General features: G+C 43.6%; 1 protein-coding gene and 1 pseudogene across 1 annotated transcript; both read right to left on the reverse strand.

The window, feature by feature from the left end:
* Positions 1–1,629: 1,629 nt before the first annotated feature.
* On the reverse strand, positions 1,630–2,668 carry LOC147428510 (uncharacterized; annotated as a pseudogene).
* Positions 2,669–2,700: 32 nt separating this feature from the next.
* LOC147428511 (uncharacterized) lies at positions 2,701–4,986 on the reverse strand. Its single transcript, XM_086497379.1, has one exon. The coding sequence runs from the start codon at positions 3,218–3,220 to the stop codon at positions 2,762–2,764; it is 459 nt and encodes a 152-aa protein (XP_086353505.1). The 5' UTR covers positions 3,221–4,986; the 3' UTR covers positions 2,701–2,761.
* Between the last annotated feature and the right edge of the window lie 9,391 nt (positions 4,987–14,377).

Raw genomic sequence — 14,377 nt, forward strand, 5'->3', positions numbered from 1 at the left:
TCTCAAGCCGGTGGTACAGCTCGATTTTGGTCGACCTCAGAAAGTGTTAGTGGCAGATGCAGGACAGCAGGTAGGTGGATGGTCGCAAGCTTGATCATGTACTCGATGCAGGTTGGAGCTGATGTGGTGGAGATATGTATGTCAAATGCGGCAATTTACAAGTTGATGGTGGTTTTTTGGGAGCTCTAATAGCCGAAAACTTAAAGGCGAGTGTGCCGATTCGGTGGACAAGTTCACCAGGATCAAAGGTTGCGATGGTCGTGGCAATCATCACTTTGTCGTCGGGATCTCGATGCCCCGAGTGTCTATGCGGATGCCTTGTGTTTCTTTGCGGCCATGATGGCCTTGGCACAGGGGCAAGAGCTCTTGTATTACAGGTATGCGGAAAAAAGGACCTGAAGGAGAGGCGGCCTGGGACGCATGAAGCAGTAAGGAGGGGCCGTCAGGGCTTCAGCAAGGGGGGCAGCTTGCATAGGGTGGCGGCCAAGGAAGATGAGGTGGAGCAGGCGCAACCAGGATGGCGCCATCTTTGAGCATGCAGCAGACTACAGGGACGAGAAGGGCCACCTGATGGGTAGCGCTGCATGAGCTGCCGGTGGTATGAAGGTGTCCCAAGGGGCATCAGATGAGGTGGACTGCATGGTAGCAAAACGTAGACGGTTGGAACAGTAGAAGGGTGGAAGCAAGGCCACGGGGTGGCATATAATGAGAAGGAGCAGGTTGGGGAGTGCCTGGATCTAAGGGTCAAGACCTGCAAGCCAAAAGAGGAGGTGCAAGGTTGCGTCATCAAGGAGGAGAGGGCTGCCAGGCCGCCTGAAAGAGGAACCACTAGTGGCGAAAGCACGAGAGGCCGGGGGGTCGGCTACAGACACGAGAGGGGCTGCTATCAAAGCCCTGGTTTCTGGCAGAAGGAGGGCCTAAGGCGGCCATTGCATGAAGTGATCGACATCCTGAAAGGAGCAGCGTGAAGCAACATGAGGAAGTTTACATGGGAGCATGAGAAGTCGTCAGGGTGATTGCACACCAATTGTGGCCGTCATAACGAGCACCGTCAAGCGCGTTTGGGCGAGTCACCATGGACTGAGCAGTAGCCGCCAAGGGCTGCTATCATTGTATTGGATAATGTTCATATGTGATACCTAGTCGGTTTGTGTTTTTTTGCCGAGTTCACCATCAATCTCCTCTGCTGTCTTGTCTTTTGCCGTGTGCCCATGGTAGCAGTGGCTCCGAGATTGCGTGTGTACAGAGAGAGAGGGAGAGATTGATTGTGGTTGCAGATTGAGTGTGGTTTTGTGTGCGGTCAAGGTGTGCGAGGCCTCTCGGCGTTAGTAAATGTGATTGTGTGTAGCCGATTTTGATCGTAGGCGGGTCCATGGTGTGAAGGTTGGCGGATAGTTATGCGTGTGTACGTGTTTCTATGTGGTTTGGGGCGCTGGATACCTGCTGGGCTATAGAGAGTCATCGAGTTTTGTGTCCTGTGTGTTTTTCCATTTCCCCCATCCCATTAGTCGTTGAGCAATTATGCTCAACCGTAGTATTATTTAGATAGGATATCAGTGCATAAGAAGAAAATTGATAGATACTATGTGCAAGAAGCATAAGATAGATAGAGAGAGATATTCATCTGCTCTAGAGGCCACCCGGGTCAAATGGAAAGCCATAAGCTCTCCCAATTGTAATGAAGCTTCCACCAGGATAAAAAATATAGCTTTGATCATCGTCATCCGTCTGTAACACATAGGCAAGTATTCCCTGCTTTGCACCTGTACCTTTGTCAACCAACCAGCCTCGTAGACCTTCATAGCACCACCCTTCAAAAAATTGTATACATGGACCATTTCCACACCCAAAAAAAACCTGCACACCTTGCATAGCTCCTACACCCTGTGTCTCCCAGCCATGGTCTAGAGAGATCTCCATAGCATCACCGTCTTTGAAAAACACAACCTGTAGCAAGCAGCATAGTGTTGCTTGCATAACAACCTTTATCAACAGATCCATCAACACCATGGCACCAACCTGTGGAAACTGATCATCCAACCTGTGGAAACTGATCATCCAAAGCAGATATTGGCATACCTTCTCCTGTAGACTCTTTACACAGCAGTGGAAAAGGCGGCAAGCCTTTCATACCTTGTATTCTCGCCATAGCTTTAGCAGCCAAAATTTGCACTTCGTCATCAACATCGACCATCGGCTCATCGAATCCCCATTCATCTTCATCAAGACATTCCTCTTCAGTCAGCATGGTCTGACCATCACAAGGCATGAGAGAGGGTTACCCAACCCCCTGGTCTTTGCAAACTGGCTCTTCACCTGCTACCTGCTATTCTTTGACCAAATTATCAACATACATAACATCATACGTCTCATACCTTGAGAAAACAGACTCCGTTTCCCATGTGCTGTCCGTATCCAAGGCACTGCTATAGCTCGAACACAACTCGGCTTTCTCCACAAAACTCGCCGACTTTGGCACTTAAGCTATCTTCTCCACTGCTTGCTTCTCAGAAGGCACCTGGTCAAGCACATCAGGCGGTACTTGGTAGACTCCTCTCTGCAACCGTTGAGGCCTCATAGGCCCACATGGTATCGTCTCTACTCTATCATCACACCTATCCGATGTTACCACATGTGCATCAACAAAGGGTCGGATTACCTGAGCCTCTTCCCTAGCAATTGGCCTTGGCACCAATGGACTCGCGAGAACCTGCTTTGCCTGCTGCTTCTTTAAAATCTTCTATCCTGCTCTGTGCATAGGCTACTGCCTCCTCATACGTGCACGGCCATCCAACTCGACTTTATCCCGCACTTTGACATGCAAGCAGTCCACAAACTTGGTCATCTTCAAAAAATTTGCATTCTCTACAGCAGTTACCTTAAACAACTTGCTCCATATGGCCTCGAACTCCCACACGAATGCTCGGAAATCACCATCAAGGATTTGCTTTAAGTTGTCCATCATCTGCTTCACTTCACTCCACTGTGGGTTGGCCACATATCGCCTTCGGAATGCGACTTCCAATGTAGCCCAATCCAGATTTTCTTCAACCTGCAAGCTCTCATACCATACCTTTGCTTTACCACGAACCAGGAGCGAGAAAGCTTGGGCCACTCCCTCTTCTCTCGATAGGTCGCTTTCGAGCAGAAATAAGCCGTAGTCTTGCAGCCAAACTTCAGCATCTTCAACACCTGTAAAAGTAGGAAAACCCGACCACATCTTTCTTAGCAGCACTTTTTCTTTGAACCTGGAAACACCGCAACACCGTCTTCAACTTCACCAAGGAGCAATCAGTAGCTCCTCCGTGGGGGCACCACTGATGGGATGGGGGAAATGGGAACACAGGACACAAACTCGATGCCTCTCTATAGCCCAGTAGTTATCCAACACCCCTACCCACACAGCATCACACACGCATGCACACCTTCTGTCGACCTTCAGCATACACACCGCCTTTGAGAAAACACGGTTACACACCACATGAGCACTTCAGTACCATAAACTCACCAGCAAACTCACATATCACGACGCCAATGGATGCATACAACCCTCCAATCTGTAAGTGCACTCACACCGGGAGACGACACACGTCTCGACCACCCCTAAGACTCCGCTCACACAACCTCTCTCCCTCTTTCTTTGAACACACACATACTATCCGGAGCTGCAGCTACCACGGATCTTCGGCAAAAGACAAGATGAAGAATAGATTGGAGCCGACTAACAATCGTAAGTTCACTTATGCATTAAAAAACTTGGAACAATGATGCAGGCTATCGTCCGTGCAGAATGCAACATCCATGCTTCCTTCACCCTTACACAAAACCCTTGAGGTTTTTTTCCCTGCTCTCGAGCTTGCCTTCCTTGTCGACCTGCTTCCCGAGCTCCTCTTGGCGGCTTCTTCTCTCCATCAACTACCCCAAGGCAGCCCTCCTTTTGGCAAAAACCTCTCCTCTCAGCATGACGTGCCTCTGCTTCCTCTGGTAAGGCGCCCCTCTACTTCAACAAAGCCCTCCAAGACTCCAATCACAGCCACCATTGGCGGCTTTTTTTCTCTGCTTGGCTCAAGATAACCTCTGAATACTGTTCATCCCTATCTAGTCCTCATAGCCAGAAATGCTATACCAGCACCCCAAGTTCATGGCCTTGTTCAACTAGTAGCTCTTGGCCTCGTTCTCTGTATGTGACGACCCCTCTTTACTCTGGCACTTCCCCATAGCACTCGGCCTTATACCCTATGCTGCCAAAGTAGCGCTTGTATCTGTTGTTGGCGGCCCTCCTCAACTGGCAAAGGCCCGCCTCGTTTATGGTGTTGCTCCCCCTCAGCATCCCATGGCGGCTTTCTCGTCAATTGTACAAGGTCAAGCCCTCCCTTCTCTGCAACCAGTTGGCCGCTCTTGCTTCAACTTGGCGGCCCTTTGTGGCCCTCCTCCCAACTGTAGCACCTCCTCAGACGCCACCAAGTGGCCCCTTCACCTCGGTGTTGCCCCTCTGCAGTCCGCCAACCTCTGCACCGTGGTCACCTCCCCTCCTTTTCTTGGCGGCCCTACTCACCTCCTCTTCTCCTCCTCCTGTATAGCGCTGGCCTGCAGCCGATCAACCACCTTCCAGCCCTTCAAACCCATGGCGTCCCTCCTTTTCCCTGTTCTCGGCCAGACCCACCACCCCTGTCTCACCTGCAGTGCCGCCTTCTTGCCTTTACTCCAAGCCCCTGGCGACCTTCCTCACTGTAGCGCTGTCCTACATCAGCCCATGGCGGCTTCTCACAAGCCAACTTCCGCTGCCTTCCTACTCCATGTAGATCAGCCCATCGGCTTCGGGCTCTCCTTCACCACTGGCCGCCCTGCAGGCCCTCTTTGTGCAACCATCCGCCCCTTTTGGATCATGCAAGGCTCCCTCTTGCAACCGGCTGCATCCTCCTCATGTGCCCCCAACTGGTCCGCTTTCTCCCTTTCACAGATAGCCGCCTTCCTGCATGCTAACTGCCGTCCTCTCTCCGCATGCGCCACCCGATTCGATGATCCACACTTCGTTTTTCTTTTTTTAAAACTCCCTGTTAAACCTCCTCTAAAAATAGCCAGCATGGCCTCCTTTCCCACGTGAGAATGCTCGTGAGCTCCGAATACTTCGATATCCGAGCTCCACTGTGTTCATGCCAACCCGATCACCAAAAATATTGTTCAAAATAGTGTTTGCCGCGGTCGACCATCGTTTCGAGCTCGAAGTGACACCCGAAAAAACCATGAAGCCGCACTCGAATACATAAAGATTTCGACTCCGCTGACCTTGATGTCCTATCCGACATACACATCATAGCACCGTATGCCTTCCAAGTTTGAGAACCACAAATGACCCGTACAGTGCCGCCTTTGGCATACACATCCGGATAGTCGGGTGTCTTGCACATACCTCGCTCCGAATCCAATATCATAAACTTTATGGCAATTGGATCCAGCATCCCTTGCTTCATTTCCAAGCTTGTGATATTAGCCTTTGCTCCTGCCACCTGTGACACTGACAGCTATCCACTAGCAAGCGCCCCATCTCGGTGTACCTGGCCCCTAGCACCATCAAATACTTGCCCAATGTACCTGCCACTTGCCTACAAACCGCCATGTATGGATTTCTTACACCTCCATGGGTCAACACATCTTGGGTGCACCACCGATTCAAATTATGGAATTTTTAGCTATAATATGAGATTTGTAGTGCGATTATCTCCCTCAAATTTAGAGTTAGTCAGCTTATATACATATGAAAAGGTTCGACGAGTCCACAAAAAATGTTTCCCAAGCCTTGGTGTATGTGTGTGTGCGCGTGCGTGCGCGCACGCGCGCGGTATGTGTAGATATAGACATAGTGGAACATATCAAGATGCCTCAAGACCTATGTGACAAATCTTCGCTTCATATATATATATATATATTATATATATATATATATATATATTATATATATATATATATAAATATATTTGTGTGTGTGTGGGTGTACTCTGTAATATGTGTACATATAGATATATATGTATACATACATCCATACATACGTACTAGGATAGAAGCAAGTAAGAGAGTGGAGCAGAGACATTGAATCCCATTGCGTTCCTATCATTGAAACCAATGCTAGAACCCACTTCATTTATAAAAATTAGTTTTATTATTACATTGATTTCTCTTAGCTTTCATCTCTTCACACCATGCTAACTTATCTAATCTCTATAATCAAGCTTGGTAGCATTGCTAGATAAAGGTAGACCAAAAGGAGGAATCTCTCTCTCTCTCTCTCTCTCTCTCTCTCTCTCTCTCTCTCTATACCTACACACACACACACACAAATAGAATTAGACCACTCCTAAGTTCGTTGAACAAGGGTCTATAAGAATCTTCTAATCTTAGTATCAAAGAATGCTTTGCAACATCTATTAAGAGGTTGTGTCATGCATCACTTTTATAAATGCGATAGACTATACGTGTAGAAAGAGAGTATTGATAGTGTTCCACTTGGAAGAGAAGATAGCCCTATGAGAATAGAAACATTGTTTCCTTGGCTGCAGCAACGCGCGGGTCACATACTAGTACTATATATGAAGCAGCTTAAATTTTTCAACGAAGAGACCCTTTATGTGTCACTCAGTGCTTCACTTAAGAGAAAACCTTATAAAATCTCTCATTTCTTTGAAGTTTGGAATGTTGGAATCTGTGAACCTTTTCCGCCTTTCAACTTCTTTTTAACCTTTCAAGTAATAAAAAAAGGTTTGACTCTACTTTTCCACAAACTTACATTTTTCTTTTGAAATCCAATTGAAGGGTGGCTTAATTTTGCTTTTGGAAACCCAATGGCTATAAAAGTTTAGAACTTAAGAAATTATTCATATGTACACCACCAAAATTTTGCCGATTTTCTTCAAGACGATCTTGAAATTTGGTTAAGATTTTGCAATTAATACATTAAACCTTGATTTTATTTGAACAGTGGTCTCGCATACCCCAAAATGGAAAGGCATGTGTGTGTGTGAGAGAGAGAGAGAGAGAGAGGTCTCAAAGAGAGTGCCAAAACTTTTTTCTTGATCGAAATAATTTTAAAGTAAATCTATCTATACTATATATGAAACAACTTAAATTTTTTGAAGAAGGAGAAGGCCATTGTCATAAATTTGGGGGTTTTGAGAAGGCAAACGTCGCAGAAATTATTCAAGAAGGAAAAGTGCTAATATGGAGCTTAGGTGCAAACAACACTCAGAGGATTGGTCTAGGACTACTTGTGCCTTGTAGTCAGCAGATGGAATGCCTAGGACGGGGGAAAATCTTGGCCATCGGTAAATAAAAGATCTCAGAAGAAGGACAAGATTGTGGACCCAGTGGTCTCGAATAGCCCCAAAATGGAAAGGCATGTGTGTGTGTGTGTGTGTGTGTGAGAGAGAGAGAGAGGTCTCAAAGAGAGTGCCAAAACTTTTTGCTTGATCGAAATAATTTTAAAGTAAATCTATCTATACTACATATGAAACAACTTCAATTTTTTGAAGAAGGAGAATGCCATTGTCATAAATTTGGGGATTTTGAGGAGGTTTTGAGGAGGCAAGCTTCACAGAAATTAGTGAAGAAAGCGAAGTGCTAATATGGATGCTTAGGTGCAAGCAACACTCAGAGGATTGGTTTAGGACTATTTGTGCCTTATTGTCAGTAGATGGAATGCCTAGGACGCGGGAAAATCTTGGCCATCGGTAAATAAAAGATCTCATAAGGAGGACAAGATTATGGACAAGGAGGAGGGGGCGGGTTGGTAGGGGTGGCTACCTTGATAGCCGATGTAATTATAGTCCCTTGATGATGTCATGGCTCAACAAGAGCATGACAAGACCTTGTAATTTTTTGGGCTGTTCAATATAATTTACTCGCAATTGTGAGTTTTGCTATTAAAAAACAAGCTGAGGACTCACGATGGCCTGTTGAAGGTAAGGGGAGAGGAAAGATTTATCAAAATTAGGTCTTAATCAATGTTGCAACTATATTGATTTAATATAAAATTGTATTGTCCATATACACACACAATTACAAACTAACGGTTCTAAAACGGCTTACTGGTCGATTTGACCCCACCATTGTCTTCAATTACTGCTATAAACAGGTTGCCTAATGTCTTGTTATTTAAGGACTTCTTTTTTAATGCCTTCATTAAAAAAAAAGGTAGGTTTAATAAACATTACATAAATATGTATGTGTGTGTGTATTTATGTATGTATGTATATGTGTATATATGTATGTATGTATAGAATTTACTAGAATTATGTAAGGTGAAGCTTCACTTTAGCATTCTAAAAGAATAGAATGCAAGAGAAGTCAAGCCACATGAGGATGCCAAATGAAAGGTAAAATAAAAAGATCCATTTAATAGTATAAAATTTAAATAACATTTAAGGTAAGTCTCAATCAGGGTAATTTTTATTTTTTTCTAGTCGGTAGCCACTACTCGTAAATGGCTTATATATTATGAAGAGCCCCAATAATAAGGTAAATGGTACACATTGCACATCAGTATTTTGAAACAAAATAAAATAAAAAGGAAGTAAAATAAAAGGACATATTGAAAATCAAAACAAAAGATTATTTTAATGGTTTCAAATAAGCATAGAAAATAATTAAACAATCTAGTGAAGTGAATTTTTGAAATCCTCAAATGAGAGAATCGTTTATCTATACCTCAGTGTTTGAGAAAGGTGTGTCTGAGTTTAGGCTTAGACCGATTGAAAATCGAGATTAGCCAGTTGCAAAGGATGGTAAAGGGAGAAAACCCCGATAAAATATACTAGAACATAGTTCAAATATTTTGTAAGTTTGAAAATTTCTACTAGTATTTTCAGTTTGTATTTGTATAAGGAGGAAACTTGCCGCTTAGACAAAACGATTTTCTCGAAGACTACATCATAAGATCAAACTCCTATGCATATTCTTTTTAATGTTTTGATCTCTAAAGTCATTTTCAAGCATGCATACAAAGTAAATGCTGCTGCCTTGGAGAATAGATTTCTATTCCAAAGTTTTAGCTTTCTATTCACAAGACTTTTGAATCCCTTAGGGACATTTGTCTCTCAAAGAAGGTGTAAGGAAACAACAAAGCTATTTTACAAAGACCCTTGCCATGTGGCGCTCATCCAGCCAAAGAATCCAACGGCCTCGGTGTTGCAACAATCTTGCACAATGAACCCTATGGCCTTCCACAGGCCAAAAAGAAAGAGAAGGCATCCATGTGTCAATCACTGCTTCACTTGAAAGAAAATCTTACAAAATGTTTTATTCTTATGAAGCTTGAAATCTGTGAACCTTTTCAACTTTCAACACTCAACCTATCAAGTAAAAATAATAAGAAGGTTTGACTCTTCTTTTTGGGGCTTTACTTTTCTATTTGAAAGCCAATTGAAGGGTGGCTCAATTTTGCTCTTCAAAACCCAATGGCCATAAAAGTTTAAAATTTAAGAGATTGTTTGTATGTACGCTAGCAAAATTTTGCCAATTTACTTCAAGGAAAACTTGGAACCTAACTAGGATTTTATAATTAATACACTAAACCCTAATTTTAATCGAGTACCAATCTTAAATAGCCTTAAAATGGAAGGGTGGATGTGCATGTATGCATGTGTGTGTGTGTGCGTGTGTGTGTGTGTGTGTGTGTGTGAGAGAGAGAGAGAGAGAGAGAGAGAGACGTCTCAAAAAGAGTGTCAAATCTTTTTTTCTTGATCAAAACAATTGTAAAGTAAATCTATCTATTCTATTTCTTTATGGAATTCTCAAGCTCTTAGCCATGCCATGTGTCGAAGAATAGAGCACCTCTCAAACGTGTGTACGCACATAGTCGATTTATGGTAGCAAGAGCTTGGAAAAGCTGACACAATTTCGTGGCCTTTTTGGAGAGAGAGAGAGAGAGAGAGAGAGAGAGAGAGAGAGAGAGAGAGTTGCTCATGACATCACGACATCAATTGCAAACATGGCAGCACACGCCAGTCAAAACATGTAGATAGAGAGAGAGAGAGAGAGAGAGAGAGAGAGAGAGAGGTTGAGTTCCTCGGCGTCGGTTGTAAACATGGAAGCAAGTGCCAATAGAAGCATGTGTGTGTGTGTGTGTGTTGGGGGAAAGGGGAGAACATACGCACACACACAATTGTGGCAGGGTGAAAGCATGAAAAGGTGGTCAAGAAGTAGTGTCTTTGACACTACCTTGTACACATATGGACACTCAACTAAATGTCTAAAATAGAGATGTACATGATGTGCCACATATGAGGAGAAAGCTCTTGATGAGAGGAATGTACACATGTAATCTTCGACAGTTTTTTATTTTTTTTCAAAAATATTTTACCATATGCCCATTTTTCTTGAAAGTACTTGGAAGGTAGAAAATAGTGACCACCATTTCTTGCTTTTTCCCGGCATTAAGTTGGATTATAAAGAGCAATAGCTCGGATAGGAACCATTCAAACACTAGGTGCTCTCCCTCGTGAGCCTAGCCACTGCTCACGTGGGCAATCCATCATGCGTGAGATGAGCAAGCAATCCTGGGGGTGGGCAATGGGCATTTGTTGGTGCCAAGCAAGGTAGGGCTGGTCATCATATTGTGCGCTACCCTATTTTCTAGCTTGGCAACATGCAACAGGCCGAGTCGCATGTCATCATGTCAGCTCCCTTTGTATACCCATGAGATGCAGCTCTTCACTCAACTAGCTTGAATATGTAGCCAAAGTGCATCACCAATTCAGGAGAGAGAGAGAGAGAGAGAGAGAGAGAGAGTTTTTATTGATGTATGTGGGGTGTGAGGGCATGTAGGTGTGAGGGATCGTGTGTGTATGTGGAGAGAGAGAGAGAGAGAGAGAGAGAGAGAGAGAGAGGGGGGGGTAGGTGTCTCCATGCTTTGCTCCTCTGCCATTTCTGGAGATGTGTGACCGATTCTGCAAGAAAGGTTAATAGTATGTGCATTGTCTACCTTTTTTTTTCTCAAGAAAACCTTGGCTAGATTTTGCACTTGCAATCAAGAAAATTGATAAAATTTTACAAGTTTTAGTGTGCACATCAGCAAATGCTTCAATTTTGGGCCAAAAATTTGAAATAATTTCAAGAGTGTTCTTATTTTAAAAATGCTTTTGGCAAGCATTGTGAGTACGTAGCAACAACATCAAGAAAATACAGGTAGTCAACAGCTATAAGTACAAAAGCGGGACGGCTTTAACCTGTTGTATTAAGCCTTCAAGGAAGTCAATCGATAGCATCACCACAAGTGTGGACAACACTCATCTTCAATTCCCTGAGAGCATCTTAAATTTTTCAACGAAGGAGAGACCCTCCATGTGTCACTGAGTGCTTCACTTAAGAGAAAACCTTATAAAATCTCTCATTTCTTTGAAGTTTGGAATGTTGGAATATGTGAATCTTTTTGGCCTTTCAACTTCTTTTCAACCTTTCAAGTAACAAACTTACTTTTTCTTTTTTTGAAAGCCAATTGAAGGGTGGCTTAACTTTGCTTTTGGAAGCAATGGCCATAAAATTTTAGAACTTAAGAAATTGTTCGTATGTACACCACCAAAAATTACCGATTTACTTCAAAACAATCTTGAAATTTGGTTAAGATTTTGCAATTAATACATTAAACCTTGATTTTATTTGAACAATGGTCTCGAATAGCTCCAAAATGGAAAGGCATGTGTGTGTGTGTGTGTGTATGTGTGTGTGTGTGTGTGTGTGTGTGAGAGAGAGAGAGAGAGAGAGAGAGAGGTCTCAAAGAGAGTGCCAAAACTTTTTTCTTGATCGAAATAATTTTAAAGTAAATCTATCTATACTATATATGAAACAATTTAAATTTTTTGAAGAAGGAGAAGGCCATTGTCATAAATTTATGGGGTTTTGAGAAGGTTTTGAGGAGGCAAGCTTCGCAGAAATTATTCAAGAAAGCAAAGTGCTAATATGGATGCTTAGGCGCAAGCAACACTTGGAGGATTGGTCTAGGACTACTTGTGCCTTGTTGTCAGCAGATGGAATGCCTAGGACGGGGGAAAATCTTTGCCATCGGTAAATAAAAGATCTTAGAAGAAGGACAAGATTATGAACCCAGTGGTTTCGAATAGCCCCAAAATGGGAAGGCGTGTGTGTGTGTGTGTGTGTGTGTGTGTGTGTGTGTGTGTGTGTGTGTGTGTGTGTGTGTGTGTGTGTGTGTGTGTGTGTGCGTGTGTGAGAGAGAGAGAGAGAGGTCTCAAAGAGAGTGCCAAAACATTTTTCTTGATCGAAATAATTTTAAACTAAATCTATCTATACTACATATGAAACAACTTAAATTTTTTGAACAAGCAGAAGGCTATTGTCATAAATTTGGGGGTTTTGAGGAGGTTTTGAGGAGGCAAGCTTCGCAGAAATTATTCAAGAAAGCAAAGTACTAATATGGATGCTTAGGTGCAAGCAACACTCGGAGGATTGGTCTAGGACTACTTGTGCCTTGTTGTCAGTAGATGGAATGCTTAGGACGGGGGAAAATCTTGGCCATCGGTAAATAAAAGATCTCAGAAGAAGGACAAGATTATGGACCTTGTGTGTCAAGGAGGAGGGGGCGGGTTGGTAGCGGTGGCTGCCTTGATAGCTGATGTAATTATAGTCCCTGGATGATGTCATGGTTCAACAAGAGCATGACAAGACCTTGTAATTTTTTGGGTTGTTCAATATAATTTACTCACAATTGTGAGTTTTGCTATTAAAAAAAAGAAGGAGAAGGCATCCATGTGTCAGTCACTAGTCACTGCTTCACTTGAAAGAAAATCCTACAAAATGTCTTATTCTTCTTTTTTTTTGCAAAACTCACAATTGTGAGTGGATAGTATTAAGAACAAAAATATACACCAATCCTCGAGCTCAGACCGAGCCTTGAGGGTCAAAGGATTACAAGTTATCTGCTTGGCAAAGAAACCATTCCTACTTCTCGGCTTTACTCATTACAATATGTTATGTATTGTTCTAGACCAGTCCTCTGAGGCTTTTTTGCATCCGATCATGTGGATCATCAATCTGCTCTCTTGCGTGATTTCACAAAAGCTTGCCACAGCAAGATCTCCCTCAAACACGCGGCGGTTCTTTGCTTGCCAAATATGGTAAAAGAGGTAGTACCTGATTATTTGAGTGCATACGAGAAGAGCAGGACTTGCCATCCTGTTACTACCAAAGAACAGATCATTCTTGAAGAGCTTAATTTGCCATGTCCTTTGAATCCACTTGCATATTTTCCCAGCCATGCCCCTAATTGCCTGGCATCCCATGAACAAGTGGGCTAGGTCTTCACTGGCTATTCTGCAGCCCGAGCACCGATCGGATCCGATGCCTCTTTCTTGTATCTTTACGCCCGTCGGCAGAGCACTCCACATCACTTTGCACATAAATATCTTCATATAATGAGGCCATCTTGGACTCCCTCCCACCGTTTTTCCGTCTAGTGCCTCTTCCATAATTTATTTAGGGGCTACACCAATCAGCCTCGTACATTAATGCATGGTAGATGCCTTTAGAGTGTGGTTTCCAAAAGAGGCTACTCCCGAGCCATTTCCAAGCGTCCCATTCAAAGTTGGATCACAAATTGGCATCACCACCTTATCGAGCTCTTTAATCACCCTATAGACTAGTAAGATCTCAAGGCCATCCAGTTGAAATTGGATGGCTAAAGAGTCAGCAGTTTTCCAGAACTTCCTGTTGCCATCCCAGAATTGCTCTAGTCGAATGAGCCCCTTATTATTCACTTTCCTGGCCATATCTATCCAGTAGGGGCTTTGCGGCGGCCCCACTATTTTAGAGAGCCAAGGGGACCAATGCAAAATGGAGTTCTTAAAGTATCTGGTTGCTCCCCCCCATTCCAAAACCTCAGCTGCACTTTTACACTTCCTCATCAGCTCCCCTGAGAGTCCACCGGATCTAAGATAAGACCACTTCGTGGCGAGCAGTTTATCGTGCATCACAACCCCCTTCCTCTTTCCCCCTTTCGATCCCAGTTTTGCTGCATCAATCATTATCTTGGTCATGATAGCCCAAGCTTGGTCCTCTTTAGCCAGTGAGACCATAAATTTGGCACAAAGGGCCTCAACATGAGATACAGGGTTAAGAATGCCGAGCCCTCCTTGGTCAACCGGGCAAGCAACTACCTCCCATCTAGCCCACTGCCACGGCCGGGAGGTTTTTGTGTTGTTCTTCCAAAGAAACCTTTTCACTAGTTTTAAGAATTCTTTCCAGTTACACTTAGCCATCTTGAGCACGGGGCTGAGGAAAGCAATATACAGGATCATAAAAGCATTGATCACTCTAATCCGGCTTTGGAAGGGTAGGGGAACAAACTCCCACCTTCTCATTTTGGCGCTTATTTTTT

Source organism: Adiantum capillus-veneris, chromosome 23, assembly GCF_014529385.1.
Source record: "Adiantum capillus-veneris isolate H3 chromosome 23, ASM1452938v2, whole genome shotgun sequence".
In the NCBI taxonomy this organism is placed as follows: Eukaryota; Viridiplantae; Streptophyta; class Polypodiopsida; order Polypodiales; family Pteridaceae; genus Adiantum; species Adiantum capillus-veneris.

Bases quoted from the DNA above. Each gene is read 5' to 3' on its own strand.
- LOC147428511 (XM_086497379.1), bottom strand. From the start codon at position 3,220: ATGTGGTCGGGTTTTCCTACTTTTACAGGTGTTGAAGATGCTGAAGTT.